Genomic DNA, 27,591 nt, shown 5'->3' with positions numbered 1-27,591 from the left:
TAGGTAATTTCCCAATGCCATGTCTATTCCACATAGGGTTGTATGTAGATGAGCCACATGAGTTTTGTGGGGTCTCTGGGTGCATTCGTCTCTAAATATCATATAGTGCTACTTCACGCAGGAGACGTCCAAACCCTGAAATAGAGCTGTCACAGGGAATGTCGTTTTAAAGGCATTTATCTAAATCTATATCAATAATGTTATTAAAGTCACTCAGGATTAATGTTGGCATATTAGAATGTAATCCCACAAAGTGTAATACCTTTGTAAAAATCTTGATAGAGAAGGGCGGTGGAATATAAATCCTAATAATAATAAAGGGTTGGTTATATATTTTGCATAAGAGACATATATATTGACCTTCTACATCTATATCCTCGTTCATGACTACAAAGGAAATATTCTTCCTTATTAACAGAGCAGGAAAATACAGAGTGATAGGAGTCACCTAGCCAGTTTTTCCCCCCATAAGACTTGTCGTGTCTCACGTTAAATGGGTTTCTTGCACAATATATTTGGCCGGATGAAAGCGTTTCAATACTGGAATATAGCACTCCTTTTCGTAATGTTGGATAGCCCCCGAAGATTCCAACTAATTATAGACAATGTTTTAGCCATCATGTGAGGTTCGGCCTATTATTAAGGTTGATCTAGCAACCGATATATGTAGTTGTACAGAGAATGAGTAATTATTTGTGTCCATTCATATGAATGGTAACTCCCAAACACAGAAATAACAACTAAAGAAGAAATATTTGCATATACAAAAACTTTCCAGAGAGCTGCTCTCCAATTTCAAGAGTAAGCATAAACATGGGTATTCCCCAACTAGGCAACACAGAAAATCCAATTCACACTGGTGGGGTGTGCCGTGAAAACAGCAGACATTTTCCTGCAATGTCAACAAAATATTCTGCATTGCTCTTGAAGAGAAGAAGAGAGAAGGAAGGGGTAGGAAAAAAAAACAGAGGGAGGGGGTGAGAAAGAAGGGGGATAGAGAAGAGGGGGGAAAGCTGGATAAAGAAATGGGTAGGGGGTAAAAAGAGGGGGACGAGGGAGAGAGAAGAAGAGGAGGGAAGAGGGCTGATAGGGAGAAAGGGGGGAAAAAAGGAGGGGAAGGGGAAGAGGGAATGAGAGGAGAAAAAAGGGGGGGGGGACAGGAGGAGGCAGAGAAAGGGGAAGGAATAAGGGGGACGAGGAAATTGACCCTCTCAGTAGTTCATAGCGAACTCTATTCAAACCTGCAATATAGATTTGCGTCCCGTATAAAACATGAGGTGTAGCCCCATTATTCTCATGCAGCTTTCTCTCATTTAAGTCCAGACATTTCATAGCTTCCTTGAGATATTCAAAAAATTGAGTGGTACCAAGAGCTACAACTCTGAATTTGGCCAGCTAGATCATACAGTATGCTACCCCTGCGTCTCTCAGGCATTTCTTGAAGTCTGTAAAACGGGCTCTTCTCTTTTGGATCTCCTTAGAGTAGTCCGGAAAAATAGAGATTTTTCTGTTAAAGGTGAGGTCCTGATGGTCTCTTGCCTTGCGTAGGATTGAATCCCGATGTTTAACCCCATTCTGGTGTGGGGCATAATAATACGTACCTGCGCCCTGGGCCTTATTGCTGACACCCGGTACTATGTGCCAGGAGAGGTCCCACACTGCTCCCGGCACATTAACCCCCGAAATGCTGCGATCAAAGTAGATCACAGCATTTCCAGGGCAAGCAGAGGTAAGAGCACCCCTCTTACCTTGGATTAGAGACCCCGGCGCTGTGTGCTCGGGTCCCGATCATTGCCATGGTGACCCGATGTCACCAGGCATCAGGATGTTAGATAGATTGTGCGCAGTGCACGATATATCTAACTTGTGTCTGCAGGGCTGACAGCCTGCATAGCATAGGGGATGCTGCTGCATCTCTATGCTATGCAAGCGATCAGCCTGCAAAAAATGAAAGTCCCATAGTGGTACAAAGTGTAAAAGTAAAAAATAGTGTCAGAAAGTGAAAAAAAATTTTTTTGTAACAATATAAAAAAATAAAATAAAAAAAAAATAATCCAAAAAAAATAATATATTGTACCCATAAATAAATATTATTCTGAAAAAAAAAAACAATAAAAGTACACATATTTGGTATTGCCGTGTCCGGAATGATCTGACCTATAAAAATTTCCCACTAGTTAACCCCTTTAGTGAACACGGTAAAAAAAAAAAAAAAAGCAAAAAACAATGCTTTATCATCATACACCCAAACAAAAAGTGGAATAAAAAGCGATCAAAAAGATGAATGTACATAAAATTGGTACAGATGAAAACGTTATCTTGTTCCACAAAAAACAAGCCGCCATACAGCTCCATCATCTGAAAAATAAAAAAGTTATAGCTCTCAGAATAAAGCGATGCAAAAAAAAATATTTTTTCTATAAAATAGTTTTTATTGTGTAAAAGCACCAAAACATAAAAAAACGATATAAATGTAGTATCGCTGTAAACGTACTGACTCAGAATAAAGCTGCCTTATCAATTTTACCACACGTGGAACGGCATAAAAAAACAAAAAAAACAATTCCTGAATTGTTGGTTTTTGTTTATTCTGCCTCCCAAAAGTCGGAATAGAAAGGGAACAAAAAAAAGTCATGTGCCCAAAATACCAATAAAAACGTGAACTTGTCCCGCAAAAAAAACAAGCCCTTACATGACTTTCGGCCGAAATATGGAAAAATTATTGCAAAAACTAGTCTTTGCAAAAAAAACGTCTTTTAGTGTGTGACAGCTGCCAAACATAAAAACCCGATATGAATCTGGTATAGATGTAATCGCACTGACCCAAAGAATAAAGTCGTCTAATCACTTATACCACATGAGGAACGGCAGAAAAAATAAACTCTAGGGTTATGGTTGTATTAGGGTTGTGTTGGGGTTGGAATTTTTTCAAAAGTAGAGAAAAAAAATTATGACGATATGGCGACTAGTGTTGAGCGCAAGTGCTCGCTAATTGAGTTTGCAACGGATGCTCGGGTATACACCAAGTATCGCGGGTGCTCGAGTGACATGCTGGAGTCTCCGTCCCATATGTTTCGCGGCTGTTAAACAGCCAAAAAAAACATGCGAGGATTGCCTGCCATGCACAAGCGATCCCCTCATGTTTTTTTTGGGTGTCTAACAACCGTGAAACATGCAGGGCGGGGACTCGAGCATGTCACTCGAGCACCCGTGATACATGGTGCATACCTGAGTACCCGATGCAAACTCAAATAGTCAGCACTTGCACTCAAGACTAATGACAACTTATTCAATATGATGACCTAATGTTATCAAATTCTGTGTTGTACCTCTGGGTTCAAAATGTTCACTATACCCCTTGATAAAATCCTTGAAGGGTCTAGTTTCCAAAATGAGGTCACTTGTGGGGGGGTTTCCACTGTTTTGGCGCATCAGGGGCTCTCTAAATGCGACATGCGTCTGCTCTCGATTCCAGACAATTTTGCATTCAAAAAGTCACACGCTTCCTTCCCTTCTGAACCCTGTCGTGCGCCCAAACAGTATATTTTCCCCACATATGGGGTATCGACGTACTCAGGAGAAATTGCACAACAGTTTTTGGGGTCCATTTTCTTGTCTTACCCTTGTGAAAATAAAAAAATTGGGGCTAAAAGATAATTTTTTTGGAAAAGGTTAGATTTTATTTTCACGGCTCCATGTTATAAACTTCTGTGAAGCACCTGGGGGTTGAAGGTGCTCAACACATATCTAGAGAAGTTCCTTGAGGGGTCTAGTTACCAAAATGGTGTCAGTGGTGGGGGGTTTCCACTGTTTAGGCACATTAGAGGCTCCTTAAACGCGACATGAAGTCCACTAATTATTCAAGCAAATTTTACATTCAAAAAGTCAAATGGCGCTCCTTCCCTTCCGAACCCTGCAGTGCACCCAAACAGTGGTTTTCCCCCACATATGGGGTATCGGCTTACTCAGGAGAAATTGCACAACAAATTTTGGGGTCCATTTTCTCCGGTTACCATTGCAAAAATAAAAAAAATTGGGTCTAAAGTAACATTTTTGTGAAAAAAGTAAAATGTTCATTTTTTTCTTCCATACTCCAAAAATTCCTGTGAAGCACCTGAAGGGTTAATACAGTTCTTGAATATGGTTTTGAGCACCTTGAGGGGTGCGGTTTTTAGAATGGTATCACTTTTGGGTATTTTCTGTCACAAAAGACCCACAAAGTCACTTCAAATGTGATGTGGTCCCTAAAAAAATGGTTTTGTAAATTTTGTAGGAAAAATGAGAAATCACTGGTCAACTTTTAACCCTTACAACTTCCTATCCCAAAAAAATTTTGGTTCCAAAATTGTGCTGATGTAAAGTAGACATGTGGGAAATGTTATTTATTAACTATTTTGTGTGACATATCTCTCTGATTTAATGGCATGAAAATTCAAATTTTGAAAATTGCGAAATTTTCGCCAAATTACCGATTTTTTCACAAGTCATATCGAAAAAATGTTACCACTATCATGAAGTACAATATGTCACGAAAAAACAATCTCAGAATCAGTGGGATCCGTTGAAGTGTTCCAGAGTTATTAACTCATAAAGTGACAGTGGTAAGAATTGGCCTGGTCATTAACGTGCAAACCACCTTCGGGGGTAAAGGGGTTAAGATGAAGAATCTTGGCTAAGATTGGTCAAGGTGGTCTCCCTGGAGGAAGTGGACGGGTGGGGACCCAGTGAGCCCTCTCTACAGCATATAGGTGGATAGGACTTCTTTCCCAAACTTTTGCAGCAGCCAGGATTCAATGAATTCAGTAGGTTGAAGGCCTTCTGATTTTTCAAAAAAGCCCACAATCCTGCTATTATTGAGGCGGAGCCTATTTTCTAGGTCGTCCACTTTGGAACATAGTGGTCGATATTTCTTTAATGGATCTCTTAAGAGTCTTTTCCCACCCTGGTGAGGCCATCTTCCAAAGTGGAGACCATGTTTTCAATAATGCTGGTTCTTTTGCACACTTTTTTCAAGTCCAGCCTTATGATGTTTAGGTCCTCTCCTATGCTGCCTACATGCAGGGACAGCGTATTTATTGACTTTTTTCACTGCGAACTAACAGACAATGTCCAGCAGAGTGGGTTCTCTAGTATGATTTGCGGTGCCTTTTTGTGGTATTTTCCCACCACTCCGCAGTGATGGCACCCACTCTGCAATCCCCTCACACTGGCTGTCCTCAGATGAACTGTCGCCAGTATCAGACTCTGTGACCTCGATCCTCCAACATTCATCAGCCATCAGCAACTACTCCTTGTGTACGAGCAAACTTCTCCAGCTTCGCAGCTATCTTGCGTCATTTACCTTCCACTCCAGCAGTAACGAGATCCCCAACGGTGCCATCTTGGATGTTCAGGTCTCCTCCGCCTCAGAGTTTCGTGCTGCCTCTTTATGGCATATTATCACTGCCTGAGGTATGTGATCAGGTGTAGGGACACTTGGGATGCCTCTGGGTGTAAGTTTCGGTCTGCTTTAGTAGGTATAGCATAGGTTATATCGGATAAATGGCAGGAAGATGCACACACACATCCTACAACATGCCGAGTTAGGCCTTGCCCCCCAATTGCTGGAGTTCTGGGAGAGAAATGTTGTCCCATTCTTGTCTAATATAGGATTCTGGCTGCTCAACGGTCCTGGGTCTTTGTCGGATATTTTGTTTCACAATTCCAATGTTTTCTATTGGTGAATAGGTCTGGACTGCAGGCAGACAGTTCATCATCCGAACTCTTCTGCTAAGCAATGCTGTTGTGATGGAAGCAGTATGTGGTTTAGCATTGTCTTGCTGAAATATGCAAGCCCCTTCGCTGAAATAGACATTGTCTACATGGGAGCATATGTTGTTCTAAAACAGTAGCACTGAAAGTGCCTTTTAAGATGTGTAAGCTGCCCATGCCATAAGCACTAATGCGGCCCCATATTACCAGAGATGCAGGTCTTTGAACTGTGCAACAACAAGCTGGGTGCTCCCTCTCCTTTTGAGTCCGAAGGACACGACATCCATAGTTTCCATTAAGAATTTCAAATTTTGATTCATCTAACCACAGAATAGTTTCCATGTTGCCTGAGTTCAGAGCTTTAACTTGCATTTGTGGATAAACCTGCATTTGTGGTGAACTGTGTTCATAGACCATGATTTCTGGAAGTATTCCTGTGCTCATGCAGTGATTTGCATGACCGAATAATTCCGGTTTTTAATACAGTACCGCCAAGACCAATAGATAACGAGCATCTAATACTAACTATAGCCTTGTCCCTAGTGCATGTGAATTTCTCCAGAATCTCTGCATATTTTGATGATAGTATGTACTGTAGATCAGGGCTCGACAAACCCAGGCGCCTGGTCGCCAGTGGCGCCTAGAAAATGTTGTCTGGCGCCTAGAAAATGTTGCCTGGTGCTTGAGGAGTTGAGGAGTTGAGAAGAAAAAAAAATACTCTCAATCCAATCCCACCTCCTGCACGGAGTCATCCAATCGGAGGAAGCAGGGACCGTATCGCTCAGGCCGCCTTCTCCACTTTGCTCCGCCCCCCTTATGCTCCGGGACTGGACAGGGAGAGTTGGGTTACGGGGGAAGGATCGCTGTGGCTGGGGGCCCGTTCTCATCTCCCGCTACCTGTGTAAGTACATACAAAGGCCGTGCTCCCCGGGGAGACGCCGTGTGTGAGGGGGTCTATATGTACAGTTTGTCAACAAAAAAAACTTCAGCTCTAAAATCACAAGGCATGTTCATGGCCACAAAAAGCAAAGTGAAAAACACTAGAATGTTGCCTAAAATCTAAAATATCAAAATATAATATTTATTATCTTTAAAAGTAAAATGTTGTTTATAACGTTTGTAATGTTTTTTTTGTTAAACTAAAAACCAAGTTTGCTTAAAAAAAATTCTGGCTCCTAAATTTTTTGGCTGGCTCCTAGATTCTGAACAACTTTGTCGACCCCTGCTGTAGATGATTGGTTATTCCAAGTCTTTGCCATTTTAAGTTGAGGAACATTTTCCTGAAATTCTTCCACAATTTTGTAGATGCAGTTGTTCACAGAATGGTGAATCTCTGACCATCTTTGCTTCTGAGAGACTCTGCCTCTCTTACTTGTTATATACAGTTATGTGGTTTAGTTGAAAATTGATCCTCCAAGTGTTTTTCAATAGTACCACCTACTTTTCCAGCCATTTGTTAACTTTTCCAGCAACTTTTTTGAAATGTATTGCTGCCATAATTTTTTAAATAAGATAGTTTATCAAATGAAATGGAAAAATGTCTAACTTCTAATGTTCTGTGAATAATGTATGATTATATTGGCTATGGCTCTCTCACATGATTCTTCCATACGTTGGATTATTTGTTCTGCCAAGTATTCCTGTGTTATCTACAAGAGAGCAGCTTCCAGACTCTTTTGGCGGTGGCTTACATTGCAAGAACAAAAATACAGACAATCTGAAATCATAAATGCTGGATCTTTATCTGCCTGACATCATCTGTTGAGGACAGTCGCGAGGGCCGGATACACATAAATTGTTGGCTGAGCCTGCCAATATCGGCGGGTTCAGCTGCCGTTAGTCGTAGTGTATGTGGGAATTTAGGAAGAGAACGGATTTTCTCCACGTGCACGGCCAGCTTACTGAAAGATCTTAGTGGGGCATAACCCAACTCTCTATATCATGTGACATTTTAAAAATCATAAAAAGTACATGGAAAGACAGATGAATTGCTACTGAGGTCAAGTGCTAAGGTCAATTTACTGATCTGACAGTCAATGATGATGCTCACTGAGGACAAAACATAATGGGATTGAACCATCTAAAATGAAACTTTGCGCAGCCTTGCTGGCAGGTTCCTTGAGAAGGTCACTGATTCATTCCGCAGAACACTGATTACTATATACAATGCTACATGAATTCTCAGTTTTTCCATAAGTGCGGAAAGTTAGAAAACCACAACAATTGGTGCTTGTCCATTACATGTGTGATGAAGAATGCTTGACATTTCCCTCCACAGATCAAATGCCAATTAAGTCATAAGATATTAAAACCATGTTTGATAATGCCGAATATACAAAAATGTATTGTCTTGTAGGTACGCTGTAATATGACACAGACTATTGTCTCTAATTCAATTTGTCTTATCAAGGCAAAGTGACGATAAAGTGACATTTCTCCTACAACACTAGCAGTTGTAGTGTAATATAGCCGACATTATACTTATACAGAAGATAATTATGATGAAAAAAAAAGTATATAAATAGAAATGAGCAGGATTATTCATATAACTCACATAGAAATCGGCCATCCTTGGCTACAAATTCTGATAAATTGATCACTTCCAGTCTGAGCATTTTACATTTTGAAATTAATATCATCCCGTAAATCCAATAAAGACACAATTACTGAATGGTCTGATGTTTTTCCATGCTTTGTGCAAGCTGAAAATTGACTTGTTGGCACTAAGTTCTGCAGATTATTAAATTCACGTGGAGCCTCACTTCTCATTTAGTACAGAACCGCACAGTTTACAAGAATGCTGCATTGATTTGTTTACTAGTTACACAAATTAAAGTTTTCATTTGGATTTTTCATGGACTTTCTTGTAGCATAAATGTTAACATTTATGGTGAAAGACACTAAATATACAACAACTATTTATGGTGAAAAGCTTTCATTTTTCTTATCATCTCTCCTGACATGTTTGCTTTAACAAGTCTTTAAATTCCCCATAAAAAAAAATTTGGAGCATTTTCAGAGCTCTGTGTTATGTTATTCCTCTGTTATTCCACCTGGTAAAGTAGGAATAAATGGACAGCTGGGTGTTATTATTGCTATTGTCAACAGGGCTGTGTCCCCATCTACTCTGACGGTGTCCAATAATCAGTGATGACACTAAGATTCTGTATAAACATATCATATTAAAAAGGGATGGGTACCTTACAGTTGTCAAAGTATTTATACATTTCAAGAAGGGACGACGACTTGTAGGGCTCAAAGATACGGAGCTCCAGCATTGTTATTTCATGAGGAATACAACATGACAGTGTTCTGACAGGTTCCCTTTAAATTGTTAAATGGTAGGTGGTGAAAATACAGATGTGCAATTCAATGAACTGTGACCAAAAACAAGAAAACTTAAAGAGTACCCATCATTTTAATTTTTATTTTATGAATCAATCAAAATTCTCAATTTCCTTTTTAAATCTGTATTCAGTGAAGACAGAATGTTACATTACTCCGATATGAGATGGCAGTTGGTGCTGATAAGATTCTATGTATCAGGAAGGAGCAAGACACAGAGCTCATCTCCCCCTCTTTTCAACAAAGAATCTTATAAAAACCAACTGTCATCTCCTATCTCAGTAATGTAACAATCGGTCTTCACTGAATACAGATTTTAGTTAGGAATTAAGAATTTTGATAAGGAATGATCAGTCCTGGCAGAGAAAGTAGATTTCTCTGATAAGATATATTACAAAGTTTCTTACTGTCATATGTACTATTGATAAAATTAAAGTTCAAACGACGGTTACTCTTTGAGTGGAAAATTGAGTTTGCCCTTTGTGATTACTTTTTTGATAGGACATAAGACTGCTTAATGTAAAATGTTTATGTCTTGTGTATACCTGAAAGCACTCATATTTATTGAGCTATTTTACATCAGCTAGAAGTAAAAATTGAGGATGCCGTGTAAGCATATCTGCCACATGATTCCTCCTAGGAAGATGGCCACAGCCATCTAGAGGCAGTTGAAGGTGTATGAAGTAAGAACTCTTTTGATAGCGGGTGGAGTACATCCTCAGTCTGCAGTAACATCTTTTCGTATGGCAATAGTAGAGAAAGGTTAGCCTTACCCTGGGCTTTTCTCCTCTACGAACAAGCTGGTTCCCACTTTGACCACCACAATTCTCGACTGTAGCATGGTAACTCGATCAGAAACTTTAGGACCACTCTGCAGTCAGCATTGGGGCCTGTGGTGTCCTAACAGTGGCTTGTGTTATCATGAAAGAGAGGATAATATACTAGCATACAGAAGTATAGTATATACCAGGGGTCCCCAACTTGTGGCTTGAGAGCCACATGTGGCTCATGTGCTTGTGTTGTGTGGCTCACAGCTGCCAGCAAGTAACATTAGCACCAGGTGAACCAACAATTATGAAGACAGGGTCTCCAGCTGGTGACTTTTGTGAGTGACCTCACACAGAAAAGCAGATTTGGATGTGAATATATTGGCCTTGGGAGTGAAGAGATGAATTAAGTTTGGAAATCTGGATAGAGGCTTATAGGATGATACTACCTGTCAGAAGAGCTGCTTAAAACTGGATGTGACAGTGTTTTGGGAGTGCTTGATGCAAGAATACTGAACAGGCGAAAGGTGAGGGCCGCTGGATGTAGGAATCCTGCCTTGGTGTGAACTCTGTGAGGAAGCTTTGACTGTTATTATACCAATAATGGGTGCTTTTGGTGTTATTATTGTGAGGGAAGACAGAGCTGGATGCTACTACTCAGGGGCAAGCCTCTGGATGTGGCTGGCGACCATCTCTCAGAGGTGAATGTGGTTCTCAAGGTAAGAAAGGTGAGGGCCGCTGGATGTAGGAATCCTGCCTTGGTGTGAACTCTGTGAGGAAGCTTTGACTGTTATTATACCAATAACGGGTGCTTTTGGTGTTATTATTGTGAGGGAAGACAGAGCTGGATGCTACTACTCAGGGGCAAGCCTCTGGATGTGGCTGGCGACCATCTCTCAGAGGTGAATGTGGTTCTCAAGGTAAGAAAGGTGAGGGCCGCTGGATGTAGGAATCCTGCCTTGGTGTGAACTCTGTGAGGAAGCTTTGACTGTTATTATACCAATAACGGGTGCTTTTGGTGTTATTATTGTGAGGGAAGACAGAGCTGGATGCTACTACTCAGGGGTAAGCCTCTTGATGTGGCTGGCGACCATCTCTCAGAGATGAATGTGGTTCTCAAGGTGAGAAAGGTGGGGGCCACTGGAATATAATAACATAAGAGATGTAAAATAGTAATGCAATCATGTGATAAAAAGTAATGAAACATTTTATAAAAAAAAAACACATATGTCCTCAAATACGGCATTTATCAATTATATAATTAATTTGACTGCACATATGTTACATATAAATAACAAACCTGCAATTACTATTAACAAACTAATAAACAAAAAGAAACCATTAATATTTTTTTTATATATTTGTGCCATAAAAAAAATCATATAGATCACACAATAATTTATATGTACCATTCAACTATGCAGAAAAAAAGTGTCCTTTTAGCCACATAAAGAAAGCCTCATACAGACACATTAGTGGAAAAAAATGGCGCCCTCGGCTTGGCTAAGCATTCATGTGTTTTCATTGGGGACAAAAACAAAAAGGATTGGGCATTGAAATTCCAACAGCACCAGTCCTTCTCTTTCCTGGTATCACATGTCGGGGGAGATGTGGGAGGCCCTTATACACATCAGACAGTCGGGCGATCCCACCAAAATCTGCAGGTTTGGCCAACTTTCACCTAATGGGTATGAGTGACCTGGAATTACAATTTTGATAATCCCCGACCATTACAACTTATAATAGCCACAAATGATTACTTACAACAAATAAAATGAATGTAGGAACATTGTTTCTGGGGTCACTTACCACTCTAACTTGTACTGGAGACGATATTCCCTTTCTTCAGCTTCATTCAGGTCATTGTTATATTTGAGCAATTGCTGCCTCATTCTGGAGACTTCGGTGTTTGATCCCTCTGGAAACTGATCGGCTTTTTCTAATTCATGTTGTTGTTGCTCAAGTAGATGTGTAAAGCGTTTAGCGTCCTGCAACAGCTGGGTCTCCGATTCCTGTATGCTGCGTGTAAGTTGTAGAAAGGTCAGTGGCCATGACTTAGTACCCACTAGCCAAAAGAGAAATTACAGGAAGCAAAGTTGACTGGATCGGTGAAGGTACTAACTAATGACTATCTGGCCTCATTACAGCATAGTTAAAGCTCATATACAGTTGAAACCAGAAGTTTACATACACTATATAAAAAGACACATATGCACGTTTTCTCAATATCTGACATGAAATCAGAATAAACCTTTCCCGTTTTAGGTCAATTAGGATTACCATAATTTTTAATATTTGCCAAATGCCAGAATAATAAGAGAGAGAGAGGGAATGTTTTAAGGCATTTGAATATCTTAATCCTGCCAATGATCATCTACTGACAAGAAAAAAAACAATGGTGCATCTGGCAAACTTGCAAGTACTGTTGCACAAAAAAGAACCATGTAGTTGCTGTCATAATTTTGATCTTTGTAAGTAAAAACAAAAATCTTTCAAACATGATAAAGTGTATATAAAATGCCATAACAATGTCATAAATAATTGCAAAATTATGGAAAAGAGATTTAAACTTTCCAAAATAATTAGATGATTAAAAAGAATAGTTAGTATGTATATCGAACATATGCAGTTTTTATTGCACCAAACCAAACTCCTACACATAAATCCATAGACTTGTCCAGGCGCTAACTAAACAGAAAAGACCCTGGCTACTCATACACGGCTGAGCTAGCCCCAGCTCGGTCAAACAAAACAGCTATTCTCTATAGCAACCACTGATACTTGCGGTCCTCTGCACACGGTCTGTGCGTTTAATCATGATCACATATGTCAGTGTGGGCTCACCCGAACACATTACAGTCATTTCTCCAGCAGCAGACTTCATACACAGAGGAGGCACAATCCCATCAGTTGGGTATCCCCTTCAGCACGACCTCCAGCAGCTTCCAGCGTCAAACAGAAGTGTTCAACTCCGGACACTGTTCACACTGAACAGGCTGCAGTTTCCACGTTACTCTGCAGCTTTCACAAGCAGACTGCTTAGCGCAGTCTCCATTCAGAGAGACAGTCCAATTAGAAAGACTGGGCTCACTATTTAGTAAAGGTGCCAAGAACCAAAAATAGCATAAATCAGAGTAAGGTTCTGGCACTCAAAAATCACAATAGCATAGAGGTCAAAGGTTATATATGTCCTTTTATTGATGTACATACAGCCAAATCCAATTTAAAGAAAGATTCTTGGCCAACGTTTCAACCCACATGGGTTTTCATTAGGGCCTTAAAAAAAAAACATATGAAGAATTGAAGAGTATATGGTCGGGATTTGCTGCAATTAGTGAATATTGGATATCCCAATGGTCAGTGAAATGGTAGAGTGTGACCACAACCAATATACTACACTGGGAATTACCCTATGTAGCTGTTGAATATGGGGAGCTTAGGAATGACAGGCAATGGTCCTGTTTGTGCAGAGAGAATCCAGAATGTTGTGGCCTCAACATTCAGAATTCCCTCTGCACAAACAGGACCATTGCCTGTCATTCCTAAGCTCCCCATATTCAACAGCTACACACTGTGAGCTGTGAGGTCTTATATAGACAGGTGTGTGCCTTTCCAAATCAAGTCCTATCAGTTTAATTAAACACAGCTGGACTCCAAAGAAGGAGTAAAACCATCTCAAGGAGGATCACAAGGAAATGGACAGCATGTGACTTAAATATGAGTGTCTGAGCAAAGGGTCTGAATACTTATGACCATGTGATATTTCAGTTTTTCTTTTTTAATAAATTTGCAAACATTTCTACGTTTCTGATTTTTTTCAGTCAAGATGGGGTGCAGTGTGTACTTTAATGAGAAAAAAATGAACTTTTTAGAATTTACCAAATGGCTGCAATGAAACAAAGAGTGAAACATTTAAAGGGGTCTGAATACTTTTCGTACCCACTATATATATATATATATATATATATATATATATATATATATATATATATATATATATACAGTACAGACCAAAAGTTTGGACACACCTTCTCATTTAAAGATTTTTCTGTAGTTTCATGACTATGAAAATTGTACATTCACACTGAAGGCATCAAAACTATGAATTAACACATGTGGAATTATATACTTAACAAAAAAGTGTGAAACAACTGAAAATATGTCTTATATTCTAGGTTCTTCAAAGTAGCCACCTTTTGCTTTGATGACTGCTTTGCACACTCTTGGCATTCTCTTGATGAGCTTCAAGAGGTAGTCACCGGAAATGGTCTTCCAACAATCTTGAAAGAGTTGATGCTTAGCACTTGTTGGCCCTTTTGCCTTCACTCTGTGGTCCAGCTCACCCCAAACCATCTCGATTGGGTTCAGGTCTGGTGACTGTGGAGGCCAGGTCATCTGGCGTAGCACCCCATCACTCTCCTCCTTGGTCAAATAGCCCTTACACAGCCTGGAGGTGTGTTTGGGGTCATTGTCCTGTTGAAAAATAAATGATGGTCCAACTAAACGCAGGATGGAATAGCATGCCGCTGCAAGATGCAGTGGTAGCCATGCTGGTTCAGTATGCCTTCAATTTTGAATAAATCCCCAACAGTGTCATAAGCAAAGCACCCCCACACCATCACACCTCCTCCTCCATGCTTCACGGTGGGAACCAGGCATGTAGAGTCCATCTGTTCACCTTTTCTGCGTCGCACAAAGACACGGTGGTTGGAACCAAAGATCTCACATTTGGACTCATCAGACCAAAGCACAGATTTCCACTGGTCTAATGTCCATTCCTTGTGTTCTTTAGCCCAAACAAGTCTCTTCTGCTTGTTGCCTGTCCTTAGCAGTGGTTTCCTAGCAGCTATTTTACCATGAAGGCCTGCTGCACAAAGTCTCCTCTTAACAGTTGTAGTAGAGATGTGTCTGCTGCTAGAACTCTGTGTGGCATTGACCTGGTCTCTAATCTGAGCTGCTGTTAACCTGCGATTTCTGAGGCTGGTGACTCGGATAAACTTATCCTCAGAAGCAGAGGTGTCTCTTGGTCTTCCTTTCCTGGGGCGGTCCTCATGTGAGCCAGTTTCTTTGTAGCGCTTGATGGTTTTTGCAACTGCACTTGGGGACACTTTCAAAGTTTTCCCAATTTTTTCGCACTGACTGACCTTCATTTCTTAAAGTAATGATGGCTACTCGTTTTTCTTTACTTAGCTGCTTTTTTCTTGCCATAATACAAATTCTAACAGTCTGTTCAGTAGGACTATCAGCTGTATATCCACCAGACTTCTGCACAACACAACTGATGGTCCCAACCCCATTTATAAGCCAAGAAATCCCACTTATTAAACCTGATAGGGCACACCTATGAAGTGAAAACCATTTCCGGTGACTACCTCTTGAAGCTCATCAAGAGAATGCCAAGAGTGTGCAAAGCAGTCATCAAAGCAAAAGGTGGCTACTTTGAAGAACCTAGAATATAAGACATATTTTTGGTCTGTACTGTATATATATATATATATATATATATATATATATATATATATATATATATATATATATATATATATATATATATACGCACACACACACACACACACCAAAAGTTTGGACACACCTTCTCATTTAAAGATTTTTCTGTATTTTCCTGACTATGAAAAATGTACATTCACACTGAAGGCATCAAAACTATGAATTAACACATGTGGAATTATATACTTAACAATAAAGTGTGAAACAACTGAAAATATGTCTTATATTCTAGGTTCTTCAAAGTAGCCACCTTTTGCTTTGATGACTGCTTTGCACACTCTTGGCATTCTCTTGATGAGCTTCAAGAGGTCGTCACCGGAAATGGTTTTCACTTCACAGGTGTGCCCTGTCAGGTTTAATAAGTGGGATTTCATGCCTTATAAATGGGGTTGGGACCATCAGTTGTGTTGTGCAGAAGTCTGGTGGATACACAGCTGATAGTCCTACTGAATAGACTGTTAGAATTTGTATTATGGCAAGAAAAAAAGCAGCTAAGTAAAGAAAAACGAGTGTCCATCATTACTTTATGAAATGAAGGTCAGTCAGTGCGAGAAATTGGGCAAACTTTGAAAGTGCAGTTGCAAAAACCATCAAGCGCTACAAAGAAACTGGATCACAAGAGGACCGCCCCAGGAAAGGAAGACCAAGAGTCACCTATGCTTCTGAGGATAAGTTTATCCTAGTCACCAGCATCAGAAATCGCAGGTTAACAGCAGCTCAGATTAGAGACCAGGTCAATGCCACACAGAGTTTTAGCAGCAGATACATCTCTTCAACAACTGTTAAGAGGAGACTTTGTGCAGCAGGCCTTCATGGTAAAATAGCTGCTAGGAAACCACTGCTAAGGACAGGCGACAAGCAGAAGAGACTTGTTTGGGCTAAAGAACACAAGGAATGGACATTAGACCAGTGGAAATCTGTGCTTTGGTCTGATGAGTCCAAATTTGAGATCTTTGGTTCCAACCACCGTGTCTTTGTGCGATGCAGAAAAGGTGAACGGATGGACTCTACATGCCTGGTTCCCACCGTGAAGCATGGAGGAGGAGGTGTGATGGTGTGGGGGTGCTTTGCTGGTGACACTGTTGGGGATTTATTCAAAATTGAGGGCATACTGAACCAGCATGGCTACCACAGCATCTTGCAGCGGCATGCTATTCCATCTGGTTTGCGTTTAGTTGGACCATCATTTATTTTTCAACAGGACAATGACCCCAAACACACCTCCAGGCTGTGTAAGGGCTATTTGACCATGAGGGAGAGTGATGGGGTGCTACGCCAGATGACCTGGCCTCCACAGTCACCAGAGCTGAACCCAATCGAAATAGTTTGGGTTGAGCTGGACCGCAGAGTGAAGGCAAAAGGGCCAACAAGTGCTAAGCATCTCTGGGAACTCCTTCAAGATTGTTGGAAGACCATTTCCGGTGACTACCTCTTGAAGCTCATCAAGAGAATGCCAAGAGTGTGCAAAGCAGTTATCAAAGCAAAAGGTGGCTACTTTGAAGAACCTAGAATATAAGACATATTTTCAGTTATTTCACACTTTTTTGTTAAGTATATAATTCCACATGTGTTAATTCATAGTTTTGATGCCTGCAGTGCGAATGTACAATTTTCATAGTCATGAAAATACAGAAAAAGCTTTAAATGAGGTGTGTCCAAACTTTTCGTCTGTACTGTATATATATATATGTGTAATATATATACACACACACACCCACACATATATGTACACACACAAGTGCTTCTCACTAAATTAGAATATCATTAAAAAGTTAATATATTTCAGTTTTTCAATACAAAAAGTGAAACTCATATTACATAGAGCCATTACAAACAGAGTGATCTATTTCAAGTGTTTATTTCTGTTAATGTTGATGATTATGGCTTACAGCCAATGAAAACACAAAAGTCATTATCTCAGTAAATTAGAATAATTAACAAAAAACACCTGCAAAAGCTTCCTAAGCATTTAAAAAGGTCTCTTAGTCTGTTTCAGTAGGTTCCACAATCATAGGGAAGACTGCTGATTTGACAGATGTCCAGAAGGCAGTCATTGACACACTCCACAAGGAGGGTAACCCGCAAAAGGTCATTGCTAAAGAAGCTGGCTGTGCACTGAGTGCTGTATCCAAGCATATTAATGGAAAGTTGAGTGGAACGAAGGAAAAAGTGTGGCAGAAAAAGGTGCACAAGCAACCGGGATAACGGCAGCCTTGAAAGGATTGTTAAGAAAAGGCCATTCAAAAATTTTGGGGAAATTCACAAGGAGTGGACTGCTACTGGAGTCATTGCTTCAAGAGCCACCACACACAGACGTATCCAGGACATGGGCTACAAGTGTCGCATTCCTTGTGTCAAGCCACTCATGACCAATAGTCAACGCCAAAAGAGTATTACCTGGGCCAAGGAGAAAAAGACCTGGACTGATGTTCAGTGGTCCAAGGTGTTGTTTTCAGATGAAAGTAAATTTTGCATTTCATTTGGAAATCAAGGTCCCAGAGTCTGGAGGAAGAGTGGAGAGGCACACAATCCAAGCTCCTTGATGTCTAGTGTGAAGTTTCCACAATCAGTGATGGTTTGAGGAGCCATGTCATCTGCTGGTGTAGGTCCACTGTGTTTTATCAAGACCAAAGTCAGCGCAGCCATCTATCAGGAAATTTTAGAGCACTTCATGGTTCCCTCTGCTGACAAGCTTTTTGGAGATGGCAATTTCATTCTCCAGCAGGACTTGGCACCTGTCCACACTGCCAAAAGTACCAATACCTGGTTTAAAAACAACAGTATCACTGTGCTTGATTGGTCAGAGAATCTATCGGGTATTGTTAAGAGGAAGATGAGAGACACCAGACCCAACAATGCAGATGAGCTGAAGTCTGCTATCAAAGCAACCTGGGCTTCCATAACACCTCAGCAGTGCCACAGGCTGATCGCCTCCATGCCACGCCGCATTGATGCAGTAATTGATGCAAAAGGAGCCCCGACCAAGTATTGAGGGCATTTACTGAACATACATTTCGGATTTTAAAATCATTTTTCAAGCTGTTGTTATAAAGCAATTTACTGAGATAATGACTTTTATGCTTCCATTGGCTGTAAGCCATAATCATCAACATTAACAGAAATAAACACTTGAAATAGATCACTCTGTATATCTACATACATACATACATACAGTTGAAACCAGAAGTTTACATACACTATATAAAAAGACACATATGCCTGTTTTTCTCAATATCTGACATGAAATCAGAATAAACCTTTCCCATTTAAGGAAATTAGGATTACCATAATTTTTAATATTTGCCAAATGCCAGAATAATGAGAGAGAGAGAATGTTTTAAGGTATTTTTATTACTTACACTAAGATTACTATGCCTTTAAACAATTCTGGACTACCCATATGATGTTGTCATGTGTTTGGAAGCCTTTTTTGGCAACATCTGAGTTAATTAGAGACATACAGTACAGACCAAAAGTTTGGACACACCTTCTCATTTAAAGATTTTTCTGTATTTTCCTGACTATGAAAATTGTACATTCACACTGAAGGCATCAAAACTATGAATTAACACATGTGGAATTATATACTTAACAATAAAGTGTGAAACAACTGAAAATATGTCTTATATTCTAGGTTCTTCAAAGTAGCCACCTTTTGCTTTGATTACTGCTTTGCACACTCTTGGCATTCTCTTGATGAGCTTCAAGAGGTCGTCACCGGAAATGGTTTTCACTTCACAGGTGTGCCCTGTCAGGTTTAATAAGTGGGATTTCATGCCTTATAAATGGGGTTGGGACCATCAGTTGTGTTGTGCAGAAGTCTGGTGGATACACAGCTGATAGTCCTACTGAATAGACTGTTAGAATTTGTATTATGGCAAGAAAAAAGCAGCTAAGTAAAGAAAAACGAGTGTCCATCATTACTTTATGAAATGAAGGTCAGTCAGTGCGAGAAATTGGGCAAACTTTGAAAGTGCAGTTGCAAAAACCATCAAGCGCTACAAAGAAACTGGATCACAAGAGGACCGCCCCAGGAAAGGAAGACCAAGAGTCACCTATGCTTCTGAGGATAAGTTTATCCTAGTCACCAGCATCAGAAATCGCAGGTTAACAGCAGCTCACATTAGAGACCAGGTCAATGCCACACAGAGTTTCAGCAGCAGACACATCTCTTCAACAACTGTTAAGAGGAGACTTTGTGCAGCAGGCCTTCATGGTAAAATAGCTGCTAGGAAACCACTGCTAAGGACAGGCGACAAGCAGAAGAGACTTGTTTGGGCTAAAGAACACAAGGAATGGACATTAGACCAGTGGAAATCTGTGCTTTGGTCTGATGAGTCCAAATTTGAGATCTTTGGTTCCAACCACCGTGTCTTTGTGCGATGCAGAAAAGGTGAACGGATGGACTCTACATGCCTGGTTCCCACCGTGAAGCATGGAGGAGGAGGTGTGATGGTGTGGGGGTGCTTTGCTGGTGACACTGTTGGGGATTTATTCAAAATTGAGGGCATACTGAACCAGCATGGCTACCACAGCATCTTGCAGCAGCATGCTATTCCATCTGGTTTGCGTTTAGTTGGACCATCATTTATTTTTCAACAGGACAATGACCCCAAACACACCTCCAGGCTGTGTAAGGGCTATTTGACCAAGAGGGAGAGTGATGGGGTGCTACGCCAGATGACCTGGCCTCCACAGTCACCAGAGCTGAACCAAATCGAAATAGTTTGGGTTGAGCTGGACCGCAGAGTGAAGGCAAAAGGGCCAACAAGTGCTAAGCATCTCTGGGAACTCCTTCAAGATTGTTGGAAGACCATTTCCGGTGACTACCTCTTGAAGCTCATCAAGAGAATGCCAAGAGTGTGCAAAGCAGTCATCAAAGCTAAAGGTGGCTACTTTGAAGAACCTAGAATATAAGACATATTTTCAGTTATTTCACACTTTTTTGTTAAGTATATAATTCCACATGTGTTAATTCATAGTTTTGATGCCTGCAGTGCGAATGTACAATTTTCATAGTCATGAAAATACAGAAAAAGCTTTAAATGAGGTGTGTCCAAACTTTTGGTCTGTACTGTATATATATATGTGTAATATATATATACACCCACACACCCACACATATATGTACACACACAAGTGCTTCTCACTAAATTAGAATATCATTAAAAAGTTAATATATTTCAGTTTTTCAATACAAAAAGTGAAACTCATATTACATAGAGCCATTACAAACAGAGTGATCTATTTCAAGTGTTTATTTCTGTTAATGTTGATGATTATGGCTTACAGCCAATGAAAACACAAAAGTCATTATCTCAGTAAATTAGAATAATTAACAAAAAACACCTGCAAAAGCTTCCTAAGCATTTAAAAAGGTCTCTTAGTCTGTTTCAGTAGGTTCCACAATCATAGGGAAGACTGCTGATTTGACAGATGTCCAGAAGGCAGTCATTGACACACTCCACAAGGAGGGTAACCCGCAAAAGGTCATTGCTAAAGAAGCTGGCTGTGCACTGAGTGCTGTATCCAATCATATTAATGGAAAGTTGAGTGGAACGAAGGAAAAAGTGTGCAGAAAAAGGTGCACAAGCAACCGGGATAACGGCAGCCTTGAAAGGATTGTTAACAAAAGGCCATTCAAAAATTTTGGGGAAATTCACAAGGAGTGGACTGCTACTGGAGTCATTGCTTCAAGAGCCACCACACACAGACATATCCAGGACATGGGCTACAAGTGTCGCATTCCTTGTGTCAAGCCACTCATGACCAATAGTCAACGCCAAAAGAGTATTACCTGGGCCAAGGAGAAAAAGACCTGGACTGATGTTCAGTGGTCCAAGGTGTTGTTTTCAGATGAAAGTAAATTTTGCATTTCATTTGGAAATCAAGGTCCCAGAGTCTGGAGGAAGAGTGGAGAGGCCACAATCCAAGCTGCTTGAGGTCTAGTGTGAAGTTTCCACAATCAGTGATGGTTTGAGGAGCCATGTCGTCTGCTGGTGTAGGTCCACTGTGTTTTATCAAGACCAAAGTCAGCGCAGCCATCTATCAGGAAATTTTAGAGCACTTCATGGTTCCCTCTGCTGACAAGCTTTTTGGAGATGGCAATTTCATTCTCCAGCAGGACTTGGCACCTGTCCACACTGCCAAAAGTACCAATACCTGGTTTAAAAACAACAGTATCACTGTGCTTGATTGGTCAGAGAATCTATCGGGTATTGTTAAGAGGAAGATGAGAGACACCAGACCCAACAATGCAGATGAGCTGAAGTCTGCTATCAAAGCAACCTGGGCCTCCATAACACCTCAGCAGTGCCACAGGCTGATCGCCTCCATGCCACGCCGCATTGATGCAGTAATTGATGCAAAAGGAGCCCCGACCAAGTATTGAGGGCATTTACTGAACATACATTTCGGATTTTAAAATCATTTTTCAAGCTGTTGTTATAAAGTAATTTACTGAGATAATGACTTTTGTGCTTCCATTGGCTGTAAGCCATAATCATCAACATTAACAGAAATAAACACTTGAAATAGATCACTCTGTATATCTACATACATACATACATACAGTTGAAACCAGAAGTTTACATACACTATATAAAAAGACACATATGCCTGTTTTTCTCAATATCTGACATGAAATCAGAATAAACCTTTCCCATTTAAGGAAATTAGGATTACCATAATTTTTAATATTTGCCAAATGCCAGAATAATGAGTGAGAGAGAATGTTTTAAGGTATTTTTATTACTTACACTAAGATTACTATGCCTTTAAACAATTCTGGACTACCCATATGATGTTGTCATGTGTTTGGAAGCCTTTTTTGGCAACATCTGAGTTAATTAGAGACATACAGTACAGACCAAAAGTTTGGACACACCTTCTCATTTAAAGATTTTTCTGTATTTTCCTGACTATGAAAATTGTACATTCACACTGAAGGCATCAAAACTATGAATTAACACATGTGGAATTATATACTTAACAATAAAGTGTGAAACAACTAAAAATATGTCTTATATTCTAGGTTCTTCAAAGTAGCCACCTTTTGCTTTGATGACTGCTTTGCACACTCTTGGCATTCTCTTGATGAGCTTCAAGAGGTAGTCACTGGAAATGGTTTTCCAACAATCTTGAAGGAGTTCCCGGAGATGCTTAGCAGTTGTTGGCCCTTTTGCCTTCACTCTGCGGTCCAGCTCACCCCAAACCATCTCGATTGGGTTCAGGTCTGGTGACTGTGAAGGCCAGGTCATCTGGCGTAGCACCCCATCACTCTCCTTCTTGGTCAAATAGCCCTTACACAACCTGGCGGTGTGTTTGGGGTCATTGTCCTGTTGAAAAATAAATGATGGTCCAACTAAACGCAAACCGGATGGAATAGCATGCCGCTGCAAGATGCTGTGGTAGCCATGCTGGTTCAGTATGCCCTCAATTTTGAATAAATCCCCAACAGTGTCACCAGCAAAGCACCCCCACACCATCACACCTCCTCCTCCATGCTTCACGGTGGGAACCAGGCATGTAGAGTCCATCCGTTCACCTTTTCTGCGTCGTATAAAGACACAGTGGTTGGAACCAAAGATCTCAAATTTGGACTCATCAGACCAAAGCACAGATATCCACTGGTCTAATGTCTAATGCAAAGCAGTCATCAAAGCAAAAGGTGGCTACTTTGAAGAACCTAGAATATAAGACATATTTTCAGTTGTTTCACACTTTATTGTTAAGTATATAATTCCACATGTGTTAATTCATAGTTTTGATGCCTTCAGTGTGAATGTACAATTTTCATAGTCAGGAAAATACAGAAAAATCTTTAAATGAGAAGGTGTGTCCAAACTTTTGGTCTGTACTGTACCTGTGGATGTATTTTAATGCACACCTGAAACACACTGCTTCTTTGTGTAGCATTATGGGCAAGCCTAAAGAAATGAGCCAAGATAATTGTGGACTTGCACAAGTCTGGCTCTTCCTTGGGTACAATTTCTAAATACCGGTAGGTGCCTCGTTCATATGTACAAACAATTATACGTAAGTACAAACAAGATGGGAATGTCCAGCCATCATATTGCTCAGGAAGGAGACTTGTTTTGTGTCCCAGAGATGAATATGTTTTGGTCCGACATGTGCATATCAACCCAAGGACAAAAGCAAAAGACCTTGTGAAGATGATGGCATAAGCTGCTAAGATTGTGTCAATATCCACAATGAAACAAATACTGTATCAACATAGGCTGAAAGGCCACTCTGCCAGGAAGAAGCCATTACTCCAAAAGAAAGAGAAAAAAAGCCAGATTAATGTTTGCAAATTCACACAGGAACGAAGACCTTCATTTTTGGAGACATGTCCTGCGGTCTCATGAAACTAAAATTGAACTTTTTGGGCATAATGGCCATCGTTACATTTGGGAAAAAGGGAGAATCTTGGAAGCCTAAGAACACCATCCCAACTGTGAAACACGGGGGTGGCAGCATCATGTTGTGGGGTAGTTTTGCTGCAGGAGGGACTGGTGCACTTCACAAAATAAATAGCATCATGAGAAAAGAAGATTATGGGGCAATACTGAAGCAACATCTCAAGACATCAGCCAGGAAGTTAAAGCTTGGGCGGAAATGGGTCTTCCAAATGGACAATGACCTGAAGCATACTGCCAAAATAGTAACAAAATGGCTTAAGGATAACAAAGTCAATGTTTTGGAGTGACCATCACAAAGCCCTGATCTCAATCTTATTGAAAATTTATGGACAAAACTGAAAAGGCAGGTGCGAGCAAGGCGACCTACAAACCTGGATCAGTTACACCAGTTTTGTCAGGAAGGAATGGGCCCAAATTCCGACCAACTATTGTGAGAAGCTTGTGGAAGGATATCCCAAATGTTTCACCCAAGTCATTCAGTTTAAGGGCAATGGTACCAAATACTAATGAAATGTATGTAGACTTTTGACTTTGCAGTAAGTAATAAAAATGCCTTAAAACATTCTCTCTCTCTCATTATTCTGGCATTTGGCAAATATTAAAAATGATGGTAATCCAAATTGACCTAAAACGGGAAAGGTTTATTCTGATTTCATGTCAGATATTGAGAAAAACATGTATATGTGTCTTTTTATATAGTGTATGTAAACTTCTGGTTTCAACTGTACATGCAAGCTTGATATAACTATTATTTTAACATCTAAATAATAGTAAAGAAGAAAGTATATGGCTCCAATGTTATGATTGAATATTTTTCTTTTTATGAAGTCATAACACTTTGCATGAAGTTGTCAAGATGAAAACAAACTTTTTAGGTGATAAGCAGAAAGAAGGTAGAAAAAAAGTTTACAAGCATGTTCACAGAATAAAAGATATCAGAGAAGGAAGACACACCTGATACCACAAGAATACCAAAAAACCACATCCTTAAAAGAAAATCATAATGTTAGAAAATATGAAGAAACAAACACTGTCGTCTCTACTAACACAAAACTGTTACCTAGCAATAAAGAGGGCCTGTCACAAGGTAAAATGTGGACAGTTTACTGTACTGATATTAACTTTTTGGACACCATCATTAAGCTACAGAACAATGAAATAGAGATATCCTTGTACCGGAAGCCAATCAACTGTCCAACATACGTTAAATGGGACAATTTTCATCCAAAACACATAAAAAAACTCTATTGTCTACAGCCAAGCCATCAAATACAATCGGATATGTTCCAACCCTATAGATAGAGACAAACACCTTGGTGGCCTCAGAAAGACCTTTTTGAATCAGGCCTACCATCCAAGAACAATTGAGAACCAGATTACAAGAGCCACCAGAATATCAAGGAATCACCTCCTACATTACAAAACAAAACAAGAAAGCAACCGGGTGCCTCTAGTAGTCACCTACAATCCAAATCTGGAGGTGCTAAGGAGAGCTGCATGGAAACTACAACCCTTACTACAAAAAGATGCCCGATTACAATCCATATTTCCAGACCCCTAACTTCTGTGTTTTAGGCAGCCCCCAAATCTAAGAAGCATCATTGTCAGAAGCTCCCTGTCCTCTTCACCAGCTACAGGAACATTCCCCTGCAACCAGAAAAAAAAAGTAAAACCTGTCCATTTATATTGACCCCGGACAAGATAAAGATCCCCAACTCACATCAGGACTACAAGATCCCAGGTACGTTCAGCTGTATCACATCTAATGTAATGTCTAATAATGATAAAATGTAAACCACAGTACCTTTTCAGTGTCTCATACAGCAAGGTATACTTTGCCTTCAGCTCAGCTACTCTCGTTCCAGGGATTTTACCAAATGATAGCAACTGTAAAAAAAAAAAAAAAAAGGAAATACTTTTCAGTTTTTAAACATACATAAATAGTTGTACACACATAACTGATCCTAATTTTCCTCTTTTAGGTAAAATGTGAAGATATGATTAATACTCACCTGCTAACGCTGGCTCTCCACCACCGTCCCTGTGTTTTGGCTGCAGTGGTGACGTTATGGCTATAGAGCACATCATCGATACAACCAATTACTGACCTGGTCGACTCTGCCGATGTAGGCGGTCCAAACCGCTAAGCTCAGTGATTGGCTGCAGTGGTAACATCACCACTGCAGCCACAACACAGAAATCAGAGCAGCTGAGTACAGCCAGCCCTGGACTCGAGGAAGATAAATACGCTCTGATTTCATTATTTTAATACAACGCTGGCAAAAAAAAAGAGAATAAACACCTAAAAGTGGAAAACTCCTATATTTTTCTCTCACTTGGCTGAAATATGCCAAATAAATGATCTTGAAAATGTAAATGAAAGATGTAAAAGTTCTAAAGGTTAATGGCTTGAAAAAGGTTGCTACAGTTATACTGATTCATTGACCATGTTATTTATTGGTTGCTTTTGTCTACCTTTAAACTGTAGGTATCTACTGACTAGACACAAGAGTTTACATTTGCCCCTACAATTGTTTAATGGTACTTCTAAGACATCCCTTTAAGTACCAGAGACGATAGGGTCTACAAGGGTGGATACGGGCAAGTATACGTTGAGCGGGGAGCCATTCGTGCTTTTAGGGTGCCAACCTATACGGGTAGGTAGGGATTGGGCATTTTATCATCAATATTTTTTCTGGGCTTGTCCCTTGGTTTTTGATCTATATTCATCTCTATAATCCACCTACCCCTAATTTTGATTTCCATTATCAGATTGTACACATCTTGTATATAGATAGACGTTGTGTTTTCATTGCCTGTAAGCCATAATCATCAACATTAACAGAAATAAACACTTGAAATAGATCACTCTGCTTGTAATGACTATATAATATACGAGTTTCACTTTTTGTATTGAAGAACTGAAATAAATTAACTTTTTGATGATATTCTAATTTTGTGAGAAGCACCTGTAGTTTCATCAAGTTCTACCTTCCTCCCCCAATTTTACTCCCTACCCTAACACTACACTAACTTACTAACTGGGACTAAGCCTCACAAATGTATTATTATTATTATTACCATTTTTATTATAGCTGCACTATTACAATTAAAAATATACCCGTTTATAATTTTTGTTAATTACGGTATATGTCGGATTAACTGGAGGAAAGTGGGGGGTGCGTCTTATAGTCAGAATGTATGGCTGTATATGGTGGCTGTATGGGAGAATGAATGGTCACTGCTCCCCACGCACACAGTCCCGGCGTGGGGAGCAGTGTCTCTTCCGGCACAGCATGTCACAGTGTGAGGGCACACTGTGACATGCTGTGCTGGCAGCAGAGCAGGACGCAGCGCTGGAACACAGGGAAGAAAGGTGAGTAGATGTGTTTATTTTTTTGTGTGCAGCATACCAGGAAGAGGGATGAGGGGTGCCAAGCATACCAGGAAGAGGGATGGGGATCAGGGGTGCCATGCATACCAGGATGGGGATCAGGGGTGCCATGCATACCAGGATGGGGATCAGGGTTGCCATGCATACCAGGATGGTGATCAGGGGTGCCATGAATACTAGGATGGGGATCAGGGGTGCCATGCATACCAGGATGGGAATGAGGGGTGCCATGCATACCAGGATTGGGATCAGGGGTGCCATGGATACCAGGATGGGGATCAGAGGTGCCAACGATACCAGGATGGTGGATTGGGGTGCCATGCACATCAGGATGGGGATGAGGGGTGCCATGCACACCAGGATGGGGATCAGGGGTGCCACGCATACCAGGATGGGGATCAGT

General features: G+C 40.4%; 1 protein-coding gene across 4 annotated transcripts in view; it reads right to left on the bottom strand.

Moving 5' to 3' along the window:
- The window catches only part of CCDC146 (coiled-coil domain containing 146), a 177,279-nt gene that overhangs the window by 86,611 nt on the left and 63,077 nt on the right, over positions 1 to 27,591 (bottom strand). For all 4 annotated transcript variants that reach the window (XM_073652283.1, XM_073652281.1, XM_073652284.1 and 1 more), the window contains exons 3-4: positions 25,599 to 25,681; positions 11,673 to 11,882 (exon numbers count right to left, since the gene is read on the bottom strand). In XM_073652283.1, the coding sequence (XP_073508384.1) occupies positions 11,673 to 11,882; positions 25,599 to 25,681 (293 nt within the window). The remainder of the gene's footprint in view (positions 1 to 11,672; positions 11,883 to 25,598; positions 25,682 to 27,591) is intronic.

This window comes from Phyllobates terribilis, unplaced genomic scaffold (genome assembly GCF_046119375.1).
Source record: "Phyllobates terribilis strain yellow unplaced genomic scaffold, ASM4611937v1 Scaffold_11__3_contigs__length_659146591, whole genome shotgun sequence".
NCBI lineage: Eukaryota > Metazoa > Chordata > Amphibia > Anura > Dendrobatidae > Phyllobates > Phyllobates terribilis.
The sequence above is the reverse complement of the archived record's forward strand: the minus strand, read 5'-3'. Positions and strand labels throughout refer to the sequence as shown.